Source organism: Bos mutus, chromosome 18 (genome assembly GCF_027580195.1).
Source record: "Bos mutus isolate GX-2022 chromosome 18, NWIPB_WYAK_1.1, whole genome shotgun sequence".
NCBI lineage: Eukaryota > Metazoa > Chordata > Mammalia > Artiodactyla > Bovidae > Bos > Bos mutus.
Genome location: NC_091634.1, coordinates 22601498 through 22624104, shown reverse-complemented (window position 1 = coordinate 22624104; position 22607 = coordinate 22601498). Strand labels below are relative to the sequence as shown.

At 39.5% G+C, this 22607-nt stretch overlaps 1 protein-coding gene across 1 annotated transcript in view; it reads left to right on the top strand.

Moving 5' to 3' along the window:
* Positions 1-22607, top strand: part of HYDIN (HYDIN axonemal central pair apparatus protein) — a 339548-nt gene that overhangs the window by 162676 nt on the left and 154265 nt on the right. The window contains 3 exon segments of the mRNA XM_070388036.1: positions 3062-3226; positions 4596-4748; positions 21145-21383. Coding sequence (XP_070244137.1) covers positions 3062-3226; positions 4596-4748; positions 21145-21383 — 557 coding nt within the window.

The window sequence follows — 22607 nt, the reverse complement described above, 5'->3', positions numbered from 1 at the left end:
GCCTTGTGTTTCCTTATTAATTTTCTCTTTTGATGATCTGTCCATTGGTGTAAGTGGGGTGTTAAAGTCTCCTACTATTATTGTGTTACTGTCAATTTCTTCTTTTATGTCTATTAGTGTTTGTCTTATGTATTAAGATGCTCCTATGTTGGGTGCATAGATATTTACAATTGTTATGTCTTCCTCTTGGATTGGTCCTTCGATCATTATGTAGTGTCCTTCCTTATCTCTTGTAATCTTCTTTATTTTAAGGTCTATTTTGTCTGATATGAAGATTGCTACTCTGGCATTCTTTTGCTTCACATTTGCAAGTATATTTTTGGAATATATTTTTCCATCCTCTCACTTTCAGTCTATATGTGTCTTTAGGTCTGAAGTAGGTTTCTTGTAGACAGCATATATATATGGGTCTTGTTTTTGTATCCATTCAGCCAGTCTGTGTCTTTTGGTTGGAGCATTCCATTTACATTTAAAGTAATTATTGACATATATATTCCTATTGCCATTTTCTTAAATGTTTAGGGTTGATTTTGTAGATCTTTTTTCTTCTCTTGTATCTCTTGACTATATAAGTCCCTTTAACATTTGTTGTAAAGCTGGTTTGGTGGTACTGCTTGTCTGAAAAGCTTTTGATTTCTCCCTCAGTTTTGAATGAGATCCTTCCTGGATACAGTAATCTTGGTTGTAGATTTTTCCCTTTGAGTACTTTAAATATATCCTGCCATTCCCTTCTGGTCTGCAGAGTTTCTGCTGAAAGATCAGCTGTTAAACGTATGGAGTTTCCCTTGTATGTTACTTGTTGCTTCTCCTTGCTTCTTTTAACATCCTTTCTTTGTGTTTAGTCTTTGTTAGTTTGACTAGGAGCCTGGTAGGCTGCAGTCCATGGGGTCGCTAAGAGTCGGACACGACTGAGTGACTTCACTTTCAGTCTTTACTTTCACACATTGGAGAAGGAAGTGGCAACCCACTCCAGTGTTCTTGCCTGGAGAATCCCAGGGATGGGGGAGCCTGGTGGGCTGCTGTCTATGGAGTCACACAGAGTCAGACACGACTGAAGTGACTTAGCAGCAGCAGCAGTTTGATTAGTATGTGGCTTGGCATGTTTCTCCTTGGGTTTATCCTGTATGGGACTCTTTGTGCCTGTTGGAATTGATTGACTATTTCCTTTTTCATTTTGGGGAAATTTTCAACTATAATCTCTTCAAAATTTCTTATATCCTTTCTTGTTCTCTTCTTCTTCTGGGACCCCCTATAATTCAAGTGTTGGTGCATTTGATGTTGTCCCAGAGGTCTCTGAGCCTGTCCTCAGTTGTTTTCATTCTTTTTACTTTATTCTGCTCTTCAGAAGTTATTTCCACCATTTTATCTTCCAGCTTACTGATTTGTTCTGCTTCAGATATTCTGCTATTGATTCCTTCTAGAGTATGACACGACTGAGTGACTGAACTGAACTGAACTGAGAGTATTTTTAATTTCAGTAATTGTGTTGTTTGTCTCTGCATGTTTATTCTTTAATTCTTCTAGGTCTTTGTTAATTGTTTCTTGCACTTTCTCCATTTTGTTTTCAAGGTTTTTGATCACTTTACTATCATTATTCTGAATTCTTTTTCAGATAGTTTGCCTAGTTCCTCTTCATTTATTTGGACATCTGTGTTTCTAATTTGTTCCTTCATTTGTGCAGCATTTCTCTGCCTTTTCATTATTTTTTTAAACTTATTGTGTTTGAGGTCTCCTTTTTCCAGGCTTCAAGGTTGAATTCTTTCTTCCTTTTGGTTCTGCCCTCCTAAGGTTGGTCCAGTGGTTTGTGTAAGCTTCTTATAGGGTAAGATTTGTGCTGAGTTTTTGTTTGTTTTTCCTCTGATGGGCAAGGCTGAGTGAGGTGGTGATCCTGTCTGCTGTTGATTGGGTTTGTATTTTTGTTGTTTGGATGAGGTGTCCTGCCCAGGGGGCGCTACTGGCAGTTGAGTGATGCTGGGTCTTATATTCAGGTGGTTTCCTTTGTACAAATTCTCACTATATGATACCCCCTAGGGTTAGTTCTCTGGTAGTCTAGGGTCTTGGAGTCAGTGCTCCCACTCCAAAGGCTCAGGCTTGATCTCGTTCAGGGGTGACTCTTGTTTAAGGAAATGTCCCTCTTGTATGTCTGTGGCTTAGAGTTGTATGTTGTGGCTTCTTTCAAACCTGAACAACTGCGGTGGTGGCCTGGCAGCCCGCTCCGGTGTCCAGGTGGATGACTGAGTGGCCCAGGCAGTGGCTTGGGTGTGGGCTCCCAAGCATGGGATTTTTAAAGTTTTATTTGTGTTACATAAAAACTTAGTAATGTGCTGCAGAACACACACTAGTAAACAATGGACAACATTCATTCATTCACCTACCTGTTTTTTCCATTTAAAAAACATATACTGAGCATGTGTTTTGGGCCAGAAAGTGGGCAGGTATTGAGGAGAGAGGCCCAGGTCATGGCTTAAGACGTTTATAGCCCTTGGAGAAGATGGACATGTTAATAGTGCATGCTGAGGAAAGGGACTGAGGGATGCTCCCTGAGAACAAAGGAAGTGCCTGGACTTTAGGGCCCGGACACCCCTGGGGGTTTCAGGATGAGTTGGGGGCAGGTCAGAGGGTACGGGCATTGCAGAAAGAGTAACGGCAACTGCAAAAGGTTGGAGGTGAAAGCAGTATCACGTGTTCAGGAAATGCCAGTGGCCTCTACTGATGGAGTGTACAGGGGTGAAGTGGACGGGGATTAAAGCATGAAGGTGCAAAAGGCCTGTTCAAGGAATTTGGCCGTGGGAAGCCGTTGTCCTGAGCTAACTCACATTGTGGATGATTCTGCACTTTTCTGGGTCGCACACTTTGGATTTGGGGCTTGTGCACCTCTTTTAGCCAGAGTTCCTTTTGGCTGAATTGAGGTGGTCATCCCCATTCGCTTGCTTTAACAAGGGTACATTATAAGACCCTCTGTGGATTCAGGACAATGCTTTTTTCAAAATAATGTCATGTGCTACTGGTTTCATACTGAACCTGAGGCTTGCTTATCCTTCTAGCTTCTCTCCCCCACTAGGTGTATCAGGATGTGCCCGCTGTGCTGCTGTCTAGTCCCACGCCCTGTGGGATCATCCCCCCGCACAGCACAGTTCACATACCTCTGACCCTGGAGACCCAAGTCCCTGGGGAATACAGGTCCACAGTTTACATCTCCACCTTTGGGAGCCAGGATCCCCCGATGGTGAGTGCCTGTTTTCAGAATTGCAGTTCTAAGTGCCGTGCTTCTTGTGGGGACATTCTAACCTTTACCTGTAAGGTACTCACTGTATTTGCGTATCCTCTAGTTGTTGGTCTTCTAGAGTCTTTCATTTTCTCTCTGCAGTGGTAAAATACCAGGGCTGTTACTTTGGGAATCTGTTTTGTGGATACATCTGAAAATGGTGCTTTATAGCAATTGATTTTTCTCACACATACAGACACACCTGACCCCTCTCCAGACCCATGAAACCAGAATCTCTGAGGACAGAGGACCAGCACACCCCTTCTCAATTGTTCCTACTACAAAGCTAGGTATCCCTAGCTTGCTACATGTGGTCTCTGAGATTGATTTCCTCCACTGCTCACCAGATCTTTTCCTGTAGGTTATTGGATATGTATACACAACTTTATGCTACAGCATATCCTATTATATTCTTGGACTTATACCACCGATGAACCTCAGTTACTCCAAGCCTGAGAAAAGGGAGACATGGAAAGCTGTCTGCTGCTTGAGCTGAATCAAAGGACGAATCTTGAAGGAAGTTACCCAATAGGCTATGAATTCCTAGCCATCGGATTTACTTGGAAGCTGGGTGGTGTCAACATGCATTTGTTTGAAGTGATTCTGATTGCTTAGAGAGTATAATAAACTAGGGTTTTGCTTTTATCTCTTCCATATAAGATCATGTAGATAAGCCATCTGACATAAAGCAGCGTCATTAAGGCAGGCCAGCTGAAAGGTGCCACATCCAGGTAACCTGCTAGCCTACACACCTGCCCTGCACAGATGCAGCACAGATGTACCTTGCTGAGCAGGAAACATTTTATGAAAGAAAAAGACCCCCTTCCTTGGGCAGACAGAGTGCCTGGCGGAGAGCATAGCAGAAAGGAAGGAGAGCAAGGCGAATTTCAGTCCCCAACCTGCACAGCTTTGCATGGTGGGTAACCTTGTCATATTGCTAGTACAGCAAAAGGACTGGGACTCAGTCCAGCCACATCCAGCCCTGAAGTGCTGGTCCTTAACCCCTCAGTGTTCCTGAGGCTGGAGTTCTGGTGGCACATACTGAACTGTCATTCTGGTTTCCCATCGGTGCACGGCTCTGGGCTGACCCAGGGAAGCAAAGCTTTATTTTAAGGGAGGAATTCCATGCTAGATCCACGGGTCTGATCAGAGGGGCCATCCTTGTGGCCTTTCACTACATAATATCAGGGAGAAGGACCGTCGATTCTAATAGCAACCTTTTATGTCCCTGCTTTTTATAAAGGGATGCTTAGAAGGTTCCGTTTCAATTTGATTTTAAAGGCCCACCATTTCAGCCATTCCTGTATTCTTTCTCTTGCATGGACTGCAGGTATGTCACTTAAAGAGCATCGGAGAAGGCCCAGTTATCTATGTACATCCCAGTCAAGTTGACTTTGGCAATATCTACGTCCTGAAGGACTCCCTCAGGGTTCTCAAGTTGTCTAACCAGTCCTTCATCCCCGCACTATTCAAGGCACGTATGGTGAGTAGAGTGTGCGCTGTCACATGACGAAAACACAGCTTTGCCTGTATCTTGGGGGCAGTGGCCTTATTTCAGCAGCATGTCTTTGAAAATGATCTACAGAAGCAGAGATTTACATAGTTCAACTGCATTAAACTGTGTTATTCTCATCCCTAATTCCTCTTTATTATAACCCTCTCCTGGGTATGTCTCTAAAAAAAAAAAAAGCACTAATTAAAAAAGACACACTCACGCCTATGTTTATAGCAGCATTATTGACAATTGCTAAGACATGGAGACAACTATGCCTGGCTTTTCATTTTTTCAAAGTATTATCTTTTTTCTGTGTATTAAACTAAAAGACATGTTTTAACACTTAAACTCATTGATTTATAATCAAACCTCTTAACTATTTTTATAATGTTTAACATATTACTAGTGAGCACCGACAAAAGACACTAAAATGTATCTTTATGAGAGAGCAGAGTTCTTATGTCTTAGCCTTAATTGTGAACAAAATCTATAGAATAAACTCACAGGAATAAGGAAATAAGAGGATAACATCCTAATTTATCAAGATGGGCATCTTCTCTCTTACCATGTAAAAGTCATAGCCATTCCAAAATGGACCACCCTCTCCCTAAGCCTACCAAGTGACTCTTTCAGTCACAAGAGGCTACCAGTGGCAGTGATGTCAAGAGACTTCCAGAAGCAAAGGTTTGTACTTGGCAGACAGCTGTAAGCCCCTCATGCCGACCCTCATTTGAGACTTTTTTTACTTTGGCATAACTAAATGTGAAACTCATAAGACAGATTCCAGCAGGTCATACTGATTATAAACTACTCTAGGAGAAGGAAAGCTATTGATTACATGATGGGTCAGCACCTTCCCTGAATTTAGAGTGACAGCTCTACTGATTAAATATGATTAATTCAAGTATAAGCTCAAGCCAGAATGAAAGGAGGCTTGATTTCCTTGTCGTGAAAGAGCTTGCCAGAAAATAAAAGAAAAATATATTGGTTTCCTGCATGCTTTATAAGCTTTTCCATCTTCATTCTGCCTATTCCAGCTCTTAATTAGCTTTAGCAAATTGTTTTTGCTAATTAGTTGTTATTCAGGCATACACTTAATACTTGTCACCACAGAGGGAGATTAAGGCAAAATTTCCTTCATATGGACCAAATGTGGCTTTTTTATTTCAAGTTCTACTTTCCCTCCTCCATACAAATCTATAACTTCTTCCCCATCGCCAGCATCACCATCAGCAGAACTACAGTGGACTAAGTGTTTGTGCCCTGTGCCACCCCCCAACCCCTGCCACCATCAATTCATGTATTGAAATCCTAACCCTCAGTGTGATGGTATTAGGAGGTGAAGTTTTGGTGAGGTAAATAGGTCATGAGGATAGAGTCATCATGAATGAGATTAGTGCCCTCACAAAAGAAACCCCAGAGAGCTCTCTCACACTCTCCATCACTTAAGGATACAAAGAAAAAAATGGCAGTCTACAACCTGGAAGAGACCTCACACCAGAACCTGACTATATTGACACTCTAATCTCAGACTACCAGCCAGAACAGTGAGAAATAAATTTCTGTTGTTTGTAAACCACCCAGTATAGTATTCTGTTATAGCAGTCTACATCAACTAAGACACCAACCAACTCATGTTACTCTTAAGGGATGGCTGTCATTGTCATTAAAAACTAAAGAATTTATTCTGCCTGTTTGTGTACTGACAGTAGTCAATCATCCTCAATAATAAGCTAGTACAAAATGAAACACACTTTTATGTAATGAGAAAAGACAGATGCATTAAGGAGCATGGTGTAAAGGTTTGTTAATGGTATGAAATCCTGACACACATACATAAAGATCAGATGGAGTTGATCGGGGAGCAAGTCTATTCTTCCTCAGTGCCATTTTATCTTCTCTGTCACAAGTGAAAGGAAAGAGACTGGAGAGGCATCTGTAACATGGTACAGCTCTCTGTAGAATGGCATTTGGGATATTTTTTTAAATGTTGGTTGTGATGAAATTGTATGCAGCATTGTTTTATGCTTTGAAAGGAAAAAATCCTCCTCTGGAATGTTAGGATATTAAATTGAAATGAGTCTGGGAAAGAAGGGCAACATTTATCTGAGGGTCTTAGATACAGTAGTCACTCAGCAAACAGTGGTTGAGTATCTGAGAGCTGCAGTAGTATTCTGTACTATCAACAGTATGGGTTCTAGTCAGACACATCTGGAATCAAGCCCTAAGTCTGCGTGTGCTAATTCTGGGCACATTGTTTAATCTTTCTGAGGCTTTGGTTCCTTCTCTTTCAGTGGAACTAATAATGGCATCTAGAAGATTAAACATGATAATCTATGTAGAAAGAGCCTGGTGAAAAATAAACATCAGCATTCAATAAATGGTAGTTTTGATTATTAATGTTGACAGACAAAAAGATCTAGGTGAAATGGCTTATGGAAAGACTTTTTTATTTTTTTGACACTATATCTTAAGATTTTTTTCTATTTCTTAGGTAAGAAAGAAAAAGAAATAAGGCACACTCAGAGAGGCCTTAAGATTTCAAATTAACTGATCCACATAGTACAGTGCTCTATCAGATGGGAGCACTATTACTGCCTTTTTTCTTACTCTTCATTTGTTTCTATAATTTTTGACAGTGAAGCCAGCTTATAAAATATAAAACATTTTTATTGATGAATCCATATGTGTTCTTCTACACCAAAGAAAAGAGATTTATTAGCAAATAAATTACTTGAGAAATTTTAGGTTCATTAGCTTGCTGATTCTCGGAGCATTTTATTCATGTATTTGTGCAGATGCTTCCTGGCACCATGTAAGTCATATCTGTGTGCTCAGAGCAGTCCTAGTTCTTTTATTTAACTATCTTTATGTCTTGTGTTTGATTGAACACCTTTGACTGAGTCTTGAGAAGGCAGTGATTTTCAGAAAGAACATTATTGTCCCTGTTGAAAGATACCTCCTTGTAGCCTTAAAAGATTATTGGTAATCTTAAGAGCTGTGTAATCATAAGAGCTATGTAAGTTACAGAAACCTGCTTCCCTCATATAGTCAAACTCTGCTGGCCTTAAAATTCTCACAGACTTCCCCCTACCCCCTACTCCCTGCAAAGGGGCAAATTAAGAAGTAGGACAGTTGCTTGACCAATAGGAACTCTCAGCATCTTGGTGACCAAGCCCTTTCAATCAATCTGTCATTCTAAACTCCTTCCCTCTAAGAACAGGGAGAAAATCTGGGCACAATATGGAAAATCACAAGTTTAAGGGAATGATGGAGCAACAATGCCAGTGACAACAACCCAGAAGGAAAAGGAAGTTAAGGAATTTAAACCCAGCATTTATGACTGCTCTGGTTTCCCTGGTGGCTCAGACAGTAAAGCGCCTGCCTGCAATTTGGGAGACCTGGGTTCAATCCCTGGGTCAGGAAGATCTCCTGGAGAAGGAAATGGCAACCCACTCCAGCACTCTTGCCTGGAAAATTTCCATGGACTGAGGAGCCTGGGGGTCTACAGTCCATGGGGTCTCAAAGAGTCAGACATGACTGAGCGACTTCACTTTCTTTCACTTTTCTGTATAGTACCAGAAGAGGTTGAAAACTAAAAGGAGCTTTCAGAAAACTCATTGATCTAAGAAGATAAACACTGGAATCAAGACAGGCTGGAAAGATAAAAACTGGAGAAAAATGAACTTGGTAAAACTCTCAAACTTTTGGTTCCGACTAGGAAAAGCTATTTTCTGGAAACAAAAGTGACCTAATGCAGACCTCATAATCTCTGTTTGGATGAAGGAGTTCCAGGGTTCCTAGTTCCTTCCACATCTTTCCTAGAAGCAAATATATGTTCTTACCAGAAGATGACAACATGATTCTAAGCCTCAAAATATCTCTACAGTTTTCATATACAATGTCAAACAGTTAATTTTAAAATTACCAAGCATAGGATACAAATTAACATAAAACTACAATATGCTTAATATACTCAAGGAAATAAAAGGCACAATTTAGAATTTGGTAGAGATCTAGAAAGTATAAAAGAGAACAAATGGGAATTGAAAACCTGAAAAATGCAATTGAAATTAGGAACTCAGTACATGAGTTTAACTGTGCATTACATACAGATGAATAGATAACTGTGGAAGTGAAAGTTCAGAAGGAGCTACTCAAAATGAAAATGTAGACGAGTTGGTAAAACAGACAAACTCAGAGAGAGAGGGAAAGGGAAAAAAGCTGTCATTGCCTTCCACAGAAGCAAATGGATAGGGCTCAAACTGCCCAGGTAAGAAGTAACAGTAGATTATAGATGAGAAGGCGAACAGCAAAAGAAAATGCTGAAAATTGACAGTGGTTGCCATCATTAATGAGCAACAGGGGGATTGATAAGGGTGGGATGGGGTGCAAGAGACTTCTGTTTTTCACAAAAATTGTGTAATGCATATATCTCATAAAAATAAGATTTAAAATTTTAAATCATGCTGCAAGACAGTATGTAGAAGTATGCTACCATTTATGCAAGAAAAAGTATATAAGAAAAAATATAAATATGTATATTTTTTAGTTTTGTTTATAAAGTTTCTCTGAAAAGACAGGCAGAAAACTGGAAACAATGGCTGCCTCTGGGAATGGTAACTAGTGGTCCTGTGCAGGAGAGAGAGAGACTCATTAGAATCCATTTGAATTCAGCACTGGGACATGCATTATTTATTTTTTCAAGAAAAAGCTTCTAAGAAAGAAAGAAACTGGGAATGAAACTAAGGAGAACAAGCAGAGTTAAAATTAAATGGGCCCTAAAGAGAAGGGTAATCATATCCTTTTAGGATGTGTAATTTATTCAAGAAACAAAAGTGTGTTTTCCCTGTTACACAAATTAGCATCCTTATAGAACAAACAGAAGTTAATAAAAGAAAAAAAGTCACTCATATGGCACCCTACCAATAACCACCATTAAGCTTTTGGTGTACATGTTCCAAAACTGTACTGTGTGTGTCTGTCTGTGTATTCCTATCCCCCACCATCAATACTACTTCATTACCAGCTATTTTTATTCAACAGTGTGGTATAGTCAGTTTCTGACATGAATTATTAAGGAATATTCCTACACAGATCATTTACAGTGACTGACTTTATTCCATCATTGGGCTTCACCGCAGTTGATTTAGCTAATCGCCTACCGATAGGTGGTTTCCAGCTTTTCACCACTATAAACAATGTTCACATCCTAATTGCTGCTCCCATCTTTAGCTGTTTCCTTAGACTAAATTCCTAGAAATGCAAGTGCTGGATCAAATGACGTGAATGTAACTAAGTCTTGGTAAGTCTTTTGAAATTATCTCCTAGAAAATTTGTACCAGTTTATATCCTACCCCCCTCAGTGTTAAAGAAGGTTACCCTGTCCCAGACCCTTGCTGGCATTTTGTTTGCTAAATCTGGCAGATGAGGGAAAAAAAAAAAAAAACACATATTGCTAGTTAAGTTTGTGTTTCTTTGGCTTACTGGTGATACTGAACATTTTCCATGTACTTGTTGACTAACAAGTATTTCTAAGTATCTTCTGCATGCCTGGGACTAATTGTGCTCACTGAAGGGAGAGACATAAAAATGATCTCTTAGTTCATAAGATCATAAGAATGATCTCTTTCTTCAAAGAATTTGCAATCTCAAAAAAAGAAATGACCACAAAAACAACACAGTATTACAGTGTGCAGTGTTATATATAAGCACAGCATAAGATGTGGCTAGTGAGTGAGTAAAGTCAAAGTCACTCAGTCATGTTCGACTCTTTGTGACCCCATGGACTATACAGTCCATGGAATTCTCCAGGCCAGAATACTGAAGTGGGTAGCCTTTCCCTTCTCCAGCAGATCTTCCCGAACCAGGAATCGAACCAGGGTCTCCTACCAACTGAGCTATCAGGGAAGCCTATAGGAAGTGGCTAATTCTCCCACAAAATTAAAAATGTTTATAGATGGGCACATTCGAGTGGAGAGTTGAGGGGTAAGGAGGAGGAGGACAGGGAAATGGGGTGTACATTTCCAAAGAGCAGCACAGTTAAATGCAGTGATGGTGTACCACACCTTTGGGGAGATCCAGTGTGGCTGAGGCCAAGGATGCCTGTTGGAAACTGACAGCACCTGGGAAGTAAGCCTACAGAAGTGCTCCTTAACAAAGAATTTGAAAGAGATCCTCCAGACCGGAGGCTCCTATCTGATGTGCCAGTCTTGATCACAGGCTGCCTTTGTTTCAAACAAATTGGACTTCCCTGGTGGCTGAGATGGCCTGCAAATACAGGAGATCCGAGTTCAGTCCCTGGGTCAGGAAGATCCCCTGGAAGACGGAATGGCAACCCACTCCAGTGTTCTTGCCTGGAGAATCCCATGGACAGAGGAGCCTGGTGGGCTGCAGTCCATAGGGTTGCAAAGAATCGAACATGACTGAAGCGACTTAGCACACAGTGCCTTTGTTTCAAACAGAAAAGATGACAAATATCCATCATGTTTGGAGGTCCTTGAGCCCTGGAAATTATATATAAAGTTTGGGGTATGTATTTAGAGTATGTTTGTATGTGGGAGGTGTGTGTTTGCATGCGCACATTTTTCTTTGAAGAGATTCCATAGTTTTCCCAAAGAGGGGAAAAGTCAGCACTACTGGTCCAGACATTGGAGAGCCATCCAGAATCTCCAGTAGGAGAGGCACAGGATCAGGTCTGTGAAAGACATTCCTGTCAACAAGTTGGGTTGGTCTGGAGGCTGGGGGTGGGACACAAACAGGGAGGTGGACTGGACATGAAATTTTGAATGCTAACCTCCTAATAACCACCAGTTACTGAGTATTTATTCTGTGCTAGACAAAGTGCTTGGCACCCATTTTATTAAAAATTAGTACAGAGTCGCCTGGCTACAAATGGGCAGAGTCTGCAGTTGACCTGTCGGTCTCCATGTGACTCTGAAGCCCTCTTTTTTAATCATGACCCTCTGTGCCTCTCTTCTAAAGCTCTGTCATCATTTCTTTTGCATTTCATTTCCTAACGTTCAGTTAATTATTTTAAGCAGCAAAGTGACTCACTTCAGGGCAGAGAACCATATGGCTAGAGATACCATTTAGAGGACAAAAAAACAGAAAGGCCTCGGTGACTGTTCATTGTTTTGTTCCACAAAGAATTGATCATCTGCTGAGATAATGGTATAAATCCAAAGAAATCCCTCACTCTGCACTTTGGTTCCTGTTGTTATTTGTGTCCTGTCATCCCGTGGAAGGAAATTCCTGCAGGTTTCAACTGGCAAGCGAGTCATTCTGGAGACAAGTGCACAGTGCTGTTTACTTCAAGCTTCCTAGTCATTAGCTCTGCAGGATAGAAGGTCTGCCTGAGTGTATGCGCGTTCATTTATTGATAAAACGACATGTGCAAACACTTCTGTCTTTTGTGGAAAATATGAAATACACAATAGGGTAACTTATAAAAGCACTGGCTGCTTTACCTTGGGACCTGAGTGTTGGCTAAGAGGTGTGCTAATGCCCTGTTGTCAAATAAAAAGCAAATGTTAGCCTTAGATATGTGTAACCTCAGGTAGCAGGGATTAACACTCCTCACCAGTGGGCCTGGAATTCTGAAATGCAAAAGATCAAAACTTTTTGTGTTCTGCACAATCATATGCACATATGCATACCAACCACCTGTATGTGTTGTTCATGAGCTACTGTAATGACTGAAGCATTTTAGCCCCAATTCATAGAAGAAACAGAGGCAACTATTGCTGAAATTTTGGTAGAAGCCTTAGGGAAGTTTTTTTTTTTATATATATCATCTTAGAAACAAATATTTGAAACTCTGCATTAGTTTTCTATTGCTAAGTAAATAATTACTACAGACTTAGTGGCTTAATACAACACAGATGTATTACCTCAGTTTCCATGGGTCAGAAATCCAGGCATGACTTGGCTGGATCCTTCTCCTAGGATCTCAGAAGGCTGAGATGAAGTTGCTGGCTGATCTGCATTCTCTTCTGGAGGTTTGACGAGGGAAAGATCCATTCTGGGCCCCCTCAGATTTGGCAGAGTTTCTTTTCTTGCAGTTGAATAACTGAGGTCCCATTTTCTTGCTGGCTATCAGTCAGGGACCACTGTCAGCTGTTGAGCCCCCTACAGACCCTCTCCTGCTTGGAATCTCATTAGGAAGACCCAGTCCCTTCTAAGGGCTCCCCTGATTAAGTCAGGCCCAATAGGGTAATCTCTCCTCCTTAACATCAACTGAGTCAGGACCTTTCACAGTAGTGTTTGACTGAATAACTAGGAGAAGATAACTGGACACCAGGAGAGGGAGATCTTGGGGGCCATCTTAGATGTCCACCTACTGTGAACCCTTATGAGATGCTTCTCTTCTGACAAGAGTATTGTATGTTAAATGCTTCTTAGCATCTATCCTTGTTTTATGAGTTTGGTAATACATGTCACGGGAAATACTATTGAGCCCATAATTATATGTCATGTGGAGCATTTCAGCTCTTGGTAAAATGATGACAGTAGCTGTTACTTACAGGGATTTACTATGTGCGAGACAATGTTCTGAGTTGTATGTGCATCACCTCATTTAATCATCAACTCTTTGCAGAAGTTGTCATCAGTATCATGAGCTACAGGTGGGATAACTGAGGCTGGACACAGTGAAGTGACGTGCCCAATGTGTGAGAGCTGGCAAGTGGCAGATCTGGGACTCAAACCACAATGTCTGTCTTCCTTTAGAACCCTCCTTTGTAACCATCGGAACCTTTAAAAGGGTTACAGAGTGTCCTCCATAGCCAAGATTATCATTCATCGCTTCTCCCTTTAGTCAGATTTGCCATCTAATAACAGAAAATGTCACATAGACCAAGTCCTCCCTAAAAACAAAGGACACCCCTAAGAGCCAAATACCAAAGAGACACAAGGTGAGCATGGTTAGAGACTGACTTTTGATAAGGACAGTCCAATACCTGAGCAGCAGGCATTTTATTGTGACTTGTTCTTGGATTCTAGGATGTACTGTGCTGCCTGGTTTTATGCCAAACATTGATTAATAAGCTTCATCAAAAAGAAAACTCATCACTTCAGCCCTGGAAAGCAACGTCAGGTCTTCTTTCCAGAGCAGCCAACCTGTGTCAGCAGGAATCAGAATAGAAATGGTGCCCATCCATTGAAAACTAATGTCCCCTGACTTGAAACAGCACTTACGCTGGTGACACCCTCTCTTTACTGTGGACAGAGGGTTGACCTGTGTTACTAGCTAGAGGAGGAAAATAAATGGTTAGAACACGAAAGCTGACATTCACAATGCCCTCTTATGAAAGGCATTTGTTTTTTTGATAAAAGAAGAACAAAAATGGCATTGATTTATGTTTTAATTGTAAGCTAAGCCTCAAACTAGATAGAGTGCTCAAAGGCCACACATCTGGGGAGAAGGGCCATCAGAATGAGATGATCCTGCCTAGAACATTTTTTATTTTTTCTCCTAGCTGCTCCTCCATTTGTCCTAACAGCAGATAGATATGAACTCCAGGCCTGAAATTCCCAGAGAAGTTGAAATGTGATACTTCTACTTCTGTGTTCTGGTGGAGTGAACTCTTCACCTTCCAAAATCTACGATCTAAGGCAGTTGGGGAAGACCTAAGAATATGACAGTAGACTGAACCCACAAAGTCGCTGTAGCAGAGGGTGGCTTATAGTTCACTATGCCTGTCCTCCTTTCCTCTTGAACCAGAGCGGGTGACGTTTCCCAGCCTCCTCTGGAGTTAAGTGTGGCTGCATGACTGAGCTCTGGCCAGTGGAAGTGAGCAGAAGTGATCTGTGCCACTTTGAGGCTTGGTGCATAAAATCTTGGCCCTCGAGCCTCCATTCTCTTTATTTTCTTATTGGCTGGGCAGATGTCAGTCAGTGTCCAGACTGCCAAAGAAGCCATGAATTAAACATGACGTTCTCTATTTAGCTGGGGCCCTTGAATGCCTGAATGGAACAGAAACCCATCCTCAGTCCTGCCAGCAACTGGAATACATGAGAACAGGAATAATAATAAAATAAATGGTTTTTTTTTTTAAAGCCATTGAGTGTCAGGGGTCTTTCCCTTATAGCAATTGACATTACTTTATCTAAAATAATCACCTAAACAGATTACTGTGTACCTTTCAAAGTCAATCTGGACATTAAAATTCTAAAAGACCTCTAGAAATGTGAAAGATTACATCAAATGTTGTCTTTTTATTGTTCTATAGGAGATCAAGCAATTAAATATCTAACTTATTAGCAATTGTATTTCAGCAATTTTTCCTTTCACTGGCTATATAAACAAGTCCCTGTGTTCTCCTTGGAGCCAGCTGTATTATTTTACTAATTTTTTCATTAAAGAGATAAAGAACTCTTTGACAAAATAAAATAAAAGCCTAGACTAAAAAGACTGAAAGTAAAACAAGCAGTTCTAAGTAAGGAGAAGAGCTGGTTGCTCAAGCATGGAATATCTATTTCCATATATAACTTTGATTGTGTAGATCGGACTGAAAATGATACATCAAAGACTCCTATGTACAATAATAAAAACTCCAATGAAATGAAGCTATAATGACTCATTTAAAAGCATCTATCTGCATTTATAGCTCTTTCGAACTCACTTTTGTGTTATTTCCTATGGTTAATATGTTAGAAGTGAAAGTCGCTCAGTCATGTCCAACTCTTTGCGACCCCATGGACTATACAGTCCATGGAATTCTCCTGGCCAGAATACTGGAGTAGGTTTCCCTTCTTCAGGGGATATTCCCAACCCAGGGATTGAACCCACGTCTCCCACATTGCAGGCAGATTCTTTACCATCTGAGCCACCAGGGAAGCCCAATATGTTAGAAGGTATTAGTATTTGTACTTTGGGACTGTGTCTTAGTTCAGGCTACTATAATGAAGTACCAGTAGGCTGGATGGCTTATAAACTACCGAAATTTATTTCTGTAGTGTGGTTGAATTCTGCCAAGGGCCCTCTTCCACCCCAGGGACTCATAACTTGTCACTGTATCTTCAGAGTGGAGTAGATGAAGTAAATCTTTCATGACTCTTGTGCTGTGCTGTGCTTAATTGTTCAGTCATGTCTGACTCTGAAACCCCATGGACTATGGCCCACTAGGCTCCTCTCTCCATGGGGATTCTCCAGGCAAGAATACTGGAGTGGATTGTCATGCCCTCCTCTGGGGTTTGTGACTCTAAGGATAACAGTAATCTGGTTCATGAGCCCCACCTCCTGATACCATCATACTGAGGAGAGGGTCTCAACATTAATTTAGGGGGAAACACAAAACATCAGTTCATAACATTCCATCTTGGCTCCTCCAAACTGATGTCCTTCTCACATGAAAAATAAGTTCATTCCATCCCAACAGCCTTAACTTGTTCTAGTATCACCTCTAAGGTCTAGAGTCTTAGCTAACTATCAACTAAATCAGGTATGAATAAGACTCAGAGTACATTCATCCTGAGGTAAAATTCCTCTCTAGCTGTGAACCAGTGAAACCAAACAAGTTAATCAAGCAAGTGCTTTGGGGGCTATTTAGATGAAATGGATATATTGTGCATATGAGAACGGCATGGATTTAGGGGCTCTGGGGCAGAATGTCAGAGACTGGATTGTTCGTATTCTTCCAAAATTCATATTTGAAACTCTCTCCTCTGGTGTGATGGTGTTAGGAGGTGAGGCCTTTGGGAGGTAATTAGGATTAGATGAGATCATAAGAGTCGAGACCTCAGGAAAGGATTAGTCCCTAATAAGGGTCAAAAGAGAGCTACTTCCTCTGCTGTCTCTCCACTGTGTGAGGACACAAGGGAAAAGCCAACAGTCTTCAGTCTGGAAGAGGGCTCTCAGGAGAACTCAATCATGCTGGCACCCTGATCTTGGATTTAGTCTTTGGCATTGTGAGAAATAAATTTTGGTAGTTTATAAGCCACCCAGTCAGTCTATGGTACTTTGTTATAGCAGCTGACTAAGACAGATACTGATGCTGAGAATGGAGTTCTGCTGTGACAAATACATACAAATATGACTGTGGTTTTGGAACTGGGAAATGGGTTGAAGTTATGAGTTTTTTGTTGTTGTTTTTTTTTTAACTTTTTATTGAAGTGTGTATGTTTGTGTATGTGTATTCTGTTTTAGATTCTTTTCCTTTATAGGTTATCGAATAACATTGAGTATAGTTCCCTGTGCTATGCAGTAGGTCCTTTTTGGTTATCTATTTTTAAAAAAAATTATTGGAGTGTAATTGATTTATAATCTTGTGTAGCTTCTGCTGGACAGCATAGTGAATCAGTTATACATGAAAGAGTTTTGCAGTTCATGCTAGAATAAGCCTACATTGCTATGACTGGGCTATCAGACACTGTTTTTTAAAACATGGATAAATTAAGAAGATGCAAAGAAGTTATTTCTTTGAGCCTAAACATGAGCAAAATATAGCGATATTCAATCATGTAGTTTATCTTGCCAGTAATAATTGATCTATAACCCCCCAAATTAAATTTATGAGAATTATTATTTTTGTTACTAATATTTTAGGATAAAATTATGCACAAGTACAAGTCAATTTTATAGAAGGGCAGACTTTGCTTACTGTTTTCTTAATATTAAAAGTATTTCACTGGGGCTAATTTACTATGAGGAGAAAAGTTTAAATATTTTGGAGAAATAGTTTGTCATACAAACATCAACATTTCTTTTGGCAAGTGTTCTGAATAGAGATAATTAGCATACAAATATCTTATCTCAGCCCTAGTTTATCTAGTGTGGTATTTAATGTTTGTTTTTTTTTCTATCTATGTCTCTAGAGATGTCCCATATTAAAAGGTTACGAATAATAGTAGGACTTGTGACTTAGAGTTAAATCTATAATTTCCATTAATACTAAAATTAAAATTTTCTCATCATTCATCTACATCCTCTTTATAAACAATTTATAATCTTGAGAACTGTTCTTCTTTGCTTCATTTAATTTATTTGAATTTTAAAATGCAATTTATTAGTTCCCATGCAGACTTTCAAGCCAAGAAAAATTTTAATTAGCATTCTGATCTGTGCAATAGGATTTTCCTCAGCTGTTAACTGGGAAGTTGGCATTTGGGTTTAAATATTAGATTCTCCTTATTTAAGTACCTGTGACCCTGTTCCCAAGAGGGTGACCATTCAGGGCCCACTGACCAAATCCAGTCTCTGAGTTTACACTGGGGCTAGACGTGGGTTATGGTGACATTCCAAGGCACTGTCATCCTACAAGATTCTGCCTACTGAAATTTCTAACTCTTGACTGCAAATTGCAAAATACATTCTTCTTATTTACAATGAACATCAATCAGTACAACTCTATTCCAAACCCAGGAGATTTCTGATCTGTAACTTTACATTGAACCTCAGCCCTCATGGAGCTACATGTGTTTTTACATTTCTCTTTTTCCTTTTGCTAAGAGAAATACACCATAGAAATTAAATAGAGGAAGGATAACTTTGTACTGGAATACTCTCTCAAATCCAGCCCGTAGAGTATATTTTACATTTGTTTTTAAATTGTTGTTTTCTTCTGTCTGCTTTTTTTAAAGAGAGCTTATTCAGAGCTTCCTTACTCAGAAGAGTACAGGGAGCCACAGAAGATTCATGAGGGGATAATCAGATTCTTCTTCAATGGAGTGGAAAGCTTGATTTTGCCACTCCATTATTATCCTGGAAGTTTTGAAATGATCTCTACATCTTTCCTGTTTTCAGCCTTTTCCCAATGCATTGTTAGTCATCGTTAAATATTTTCTATGAATATTTACTCATATAAATGTTTCTGAGTATTTTTTTTCTCAAAACAAAACAGTACTGTTAGAATTAATTTAAATAATATAACAATCAAAATAGGGATATGGTGCTTTGTGTTAATTTTGAGATACTGTTTACATGTAAAATGAGAATGGAACAAATTGAATTTTATTAAGCAATGGCATAATATAGTTAAGGATCACACTCTGTGATAATTAAGCTCAATTTCATATTTAGACAGAAAAGAAAATGTGTCTGGAAATTTATCATACAAAGAATTTCAGTATCTTCTGCTCCAAAAATGCAGCTTGTTCTTTATATTTCCCTGAGACACATTCACTGTAGCCTTCTTCTGACTTGCATTTTTGTTTTGCATGGTTGTCTCTCTGAATGTCATTATTATCAGCTTCTTGGGGGCAGAAACTGTGCTTTGGATATTTTTGTGTCCCAAAATATCTGGACCTCAGAACCACTGAGCATGTATTTGGTATATGCACTTAAAAAGTATTTGCTTTTAAGTACATATAAAACAATTTGCTTATCAAATTTGTAGATAACTGGGAAGGATGAGGAAAAGTAGCTAATAAGTTGAATGTCATAATCAGAATTTTAAAAGATCTCCAAAGGCTGAAAAATGTATAAAAAGAAAAGTAAATAATAAAACTGAATAAAAAAAAAACCCTGAAATTAAAATATGCTAGATGTGTTTAACAGTGAATTATATGCAGCTGAAGAAAGAATTATTGAACTGGAAGACAACTCAGAGGAAATCATCCAAAATGAAGCACAGGGAGAGAAAGGATGGAAAATGCAGATGAAGCCTGTGAGGACACACTAGGAAAGTCATACCCACATAGAATGGAGTAATATAAAGAAAGAAGAAAGAATGAGTCAGAAACTGTATTTAAACACAAATTGCTGAGAATTTTTCAGAAATAAAGATACCAAACCACAGATTCTGGAAGGGTAGCAAATTCCAAGCAGGATATACAAATAAACTCATAACTGGACACACTGTGGTAAAACTGCACCATAATTAATCAAATACAAGGAGAAAAGTCTTAAAAGCAGCCTAGGAAAGTAGATTAACACCAAAGACACAGAGTTTATATTTTTAAATAAGGTGCTTATAGCTTGAGTCATTTTTTTAATTATTCTTGACACGTTAGCCAAATTTTCAACTTACTTTGGAGCCATAAGAGGTTTTCTTCTTAAGTTGGAGGTGTAATTTGAAGGGCTGTTAAACAAAAGAGGGAGATTCAATTTTTTCTATTTAGCTCCAAGGGAGTGGACCAAATACCAGTATGCTGCTGCTGCTGCTGCTGCTGCTAAGTCGCTTCAGTCGTGTCCGACTCTGTGCGACCCCATAGACGGCAGCCCACCAGGCTCCCCCATCCCTGGGATTCTCCAATGCATGAAAATGAAAAATCAAAGTGAAGTCGCTCAGTCATGTCCGACTCTTAGCGACCCCATGGACTGCAGCCTACCAGGCTCCTCCATCCATGGGATTTTCCAGGAAAGAGTACTGGAGTGGGGTGCCATTGCCTTCTCCAAAATACCAGTATATGGAAGGTCAAAAACAAACAGATCTCTGCTTAGTGTAAGGAAGATATACCAGATATTATGGATTGTTAAAAACCAGGGATACGTTACCTTAGTTGATAAATGAGTTCTCTAACATCACAGGATTTGATTAAAAGGCAGATATATGAGTTCATCTAACAAATACTTATTAAGCATCTACTATGTACCATGCATAATTATAGATAAAAGAACAACTATAACAAAAGAGACAAAAATCCCTTCTACAGAAAATGTATATTGTAGTGCAAGGAGAGAAGGATAATGATAAGTTAGCCATGTACTATGTTAGAAGATGGTAAAAAATGGAGCAGGGTAAAAGTATAAAGAGTACTGAAGGGGGAAGGTTTTCAACTTAAAATGTGATGGTAAGCATAAGCTTCATTTCGAAGTGTTGTTCAGTCAAAGACCTTGGGGAGGAAAGAGACTGAGCTATGAGGATCTAAGCAGTTAAAGGGAATACACTGGTGGGAGTCACTTCCAACTCTATTATTTAGTCCTGTAACATGTTTTAAAATAAGTTTGGAATTTTAGCAAATGAAATTCTATTGATTATTTTGAAATAATAGAAACCAAGATGATTTTACATTGTTTTTATTAATGAAAGCTGTTCACCCCTACTATAACATCACGAAAACTTTGCACTTGAAAAACATTTCTTTTAAAAATTCCAAATTCCAGGAAGGATTTTGCACCTTCTGTTGGTGTCTCAGAATTTGGAGATTAGAGCAGATAATTAGTATAAGTTTGTTAGAGAGCTGAGCTGTCATCTTACAAAAAAGATGTAAAGAATCTTCCCAGAGCATTCAAAAGTAGAATTGTAGGTTTGCTCTTCAGAATCATATTCCTTTTTGAAAAAAAGAAAAGCCAACAAACACCCAGCTGCTTTGATTCAAAAAAATGTTTGTCTCTGATGTTGAATTCTGCAGTGCCAGGCATCTGAAGTATAGAGGGCTTTGACATGTGCAGAATGAAAAGCCAAGAATATCTTCACAGTTAACTTGTAGTCTTGTTTTGCAGGCACACAAAAAGTCCCTTTGGACCATTGAGCCCAAGGAAGGCATGGTTCCCCCAGAAAGTGATGTCGAACTGACACTGACCGCCAACTTGAACGACATACTGACATTCAAAGACACAATTGTTTTGGACGTTGAAGATAGCAACACCTACCGAATTCCTGTCCAGGCTTCAGGAGTTGGCTCCACCATTGTTTCAGATAAGCCCTTTGCACCAGAACTCAATTTGGGAGCACACTTTAGGTAAAGAAATATCATGGACCAATTTTTATACATATCATATATATTGCATAAGCCAAGCACCACTTCTCCTTCGGAAAATTATTTTTAAGTAAATAGAACTAGCCTCCTCGTCTTCACTTTCCCTCCTCCAGGTGGTTCATCAGCCACAAGAAGACATTTTCTAGTCTTAGTTTGGTTACATACTGCAAGCTGTGTCCCTCTGCACTAGAGAAGAGATGGTCCGTAAGCAGGGTGTTCTCTAAAACTTAGAGTGGATTCTCTGTGACAGATTTAGAATCTCAACCATGATTTCTCTTCTTTGATTTCAATACAATTTGCTAACATCTCTCCATGAATGTAGAAAATAAAGATGCAACCTAGTGATAACATAAATAGAGTATAACTGGGAAGGTAAAACTAGATTACAAATGTGTCTTTTCAGGTATTGCAAAGCCAGTGATTTTTTCCTGTGTCATGTCCTCTGCTTGCCTCCTTACCATAGCACCAACAATCGAAATGATTGTGGTTGGCTTCACCTGATCACTCAGGAAAAGCTAGAGAGCCTAGATATTTGAATAGCAGGTGGTACAGTATAGACACCTCTGAGCAGAATGATGTAAATGTAACTCTTAAAATGTCTGGGGTTTGAATACTAACCATGGAGGGTATGTGTGGGAATTTGTTCATGGTTCCTCACAAGAGTCACAAGTTGTCAAAAGTTGACTCTCAGGAGCCAGCTGAATTGGTGCCTGTTTGTTTCAATACTGTGAACAGATGTCAAAGGGATGCTCTTGCCTTCCGGTCTGATGCCCTGAAACCAAGATGGACACACTGTGTTAAGAGAAGGTGTGCCTGACAAAATAATATTAGGAGAACCGTCTCTTCCTGTATGTTAACCATAAGCCAGGGCATTGTCATTGCGTACCATACCTCTGTTTCCAGATTTCTTTGTTAAGTGCATTCAGATATAATTATAGAAAACATTATATTGCAAACCAGACTTAATTACATGTTCTCCTTAATCTACAAATAGTGTCAAATACCTGAGAAATCTGTATGCAGGTCAAGAAGCAACAGTTAGAACCAGACATGGAACAATAGACTGGTTCCAAATTGGGAAAGGAGTAAGTCAAGGCTGTATATTGTCACCCTACTTATTTAACTTATATGCAGAGTACATCATGAGAAATGCCAGACTGGATGAAGCACAAGCTGGAATAAATATTACTGCAAGAAATATCAATA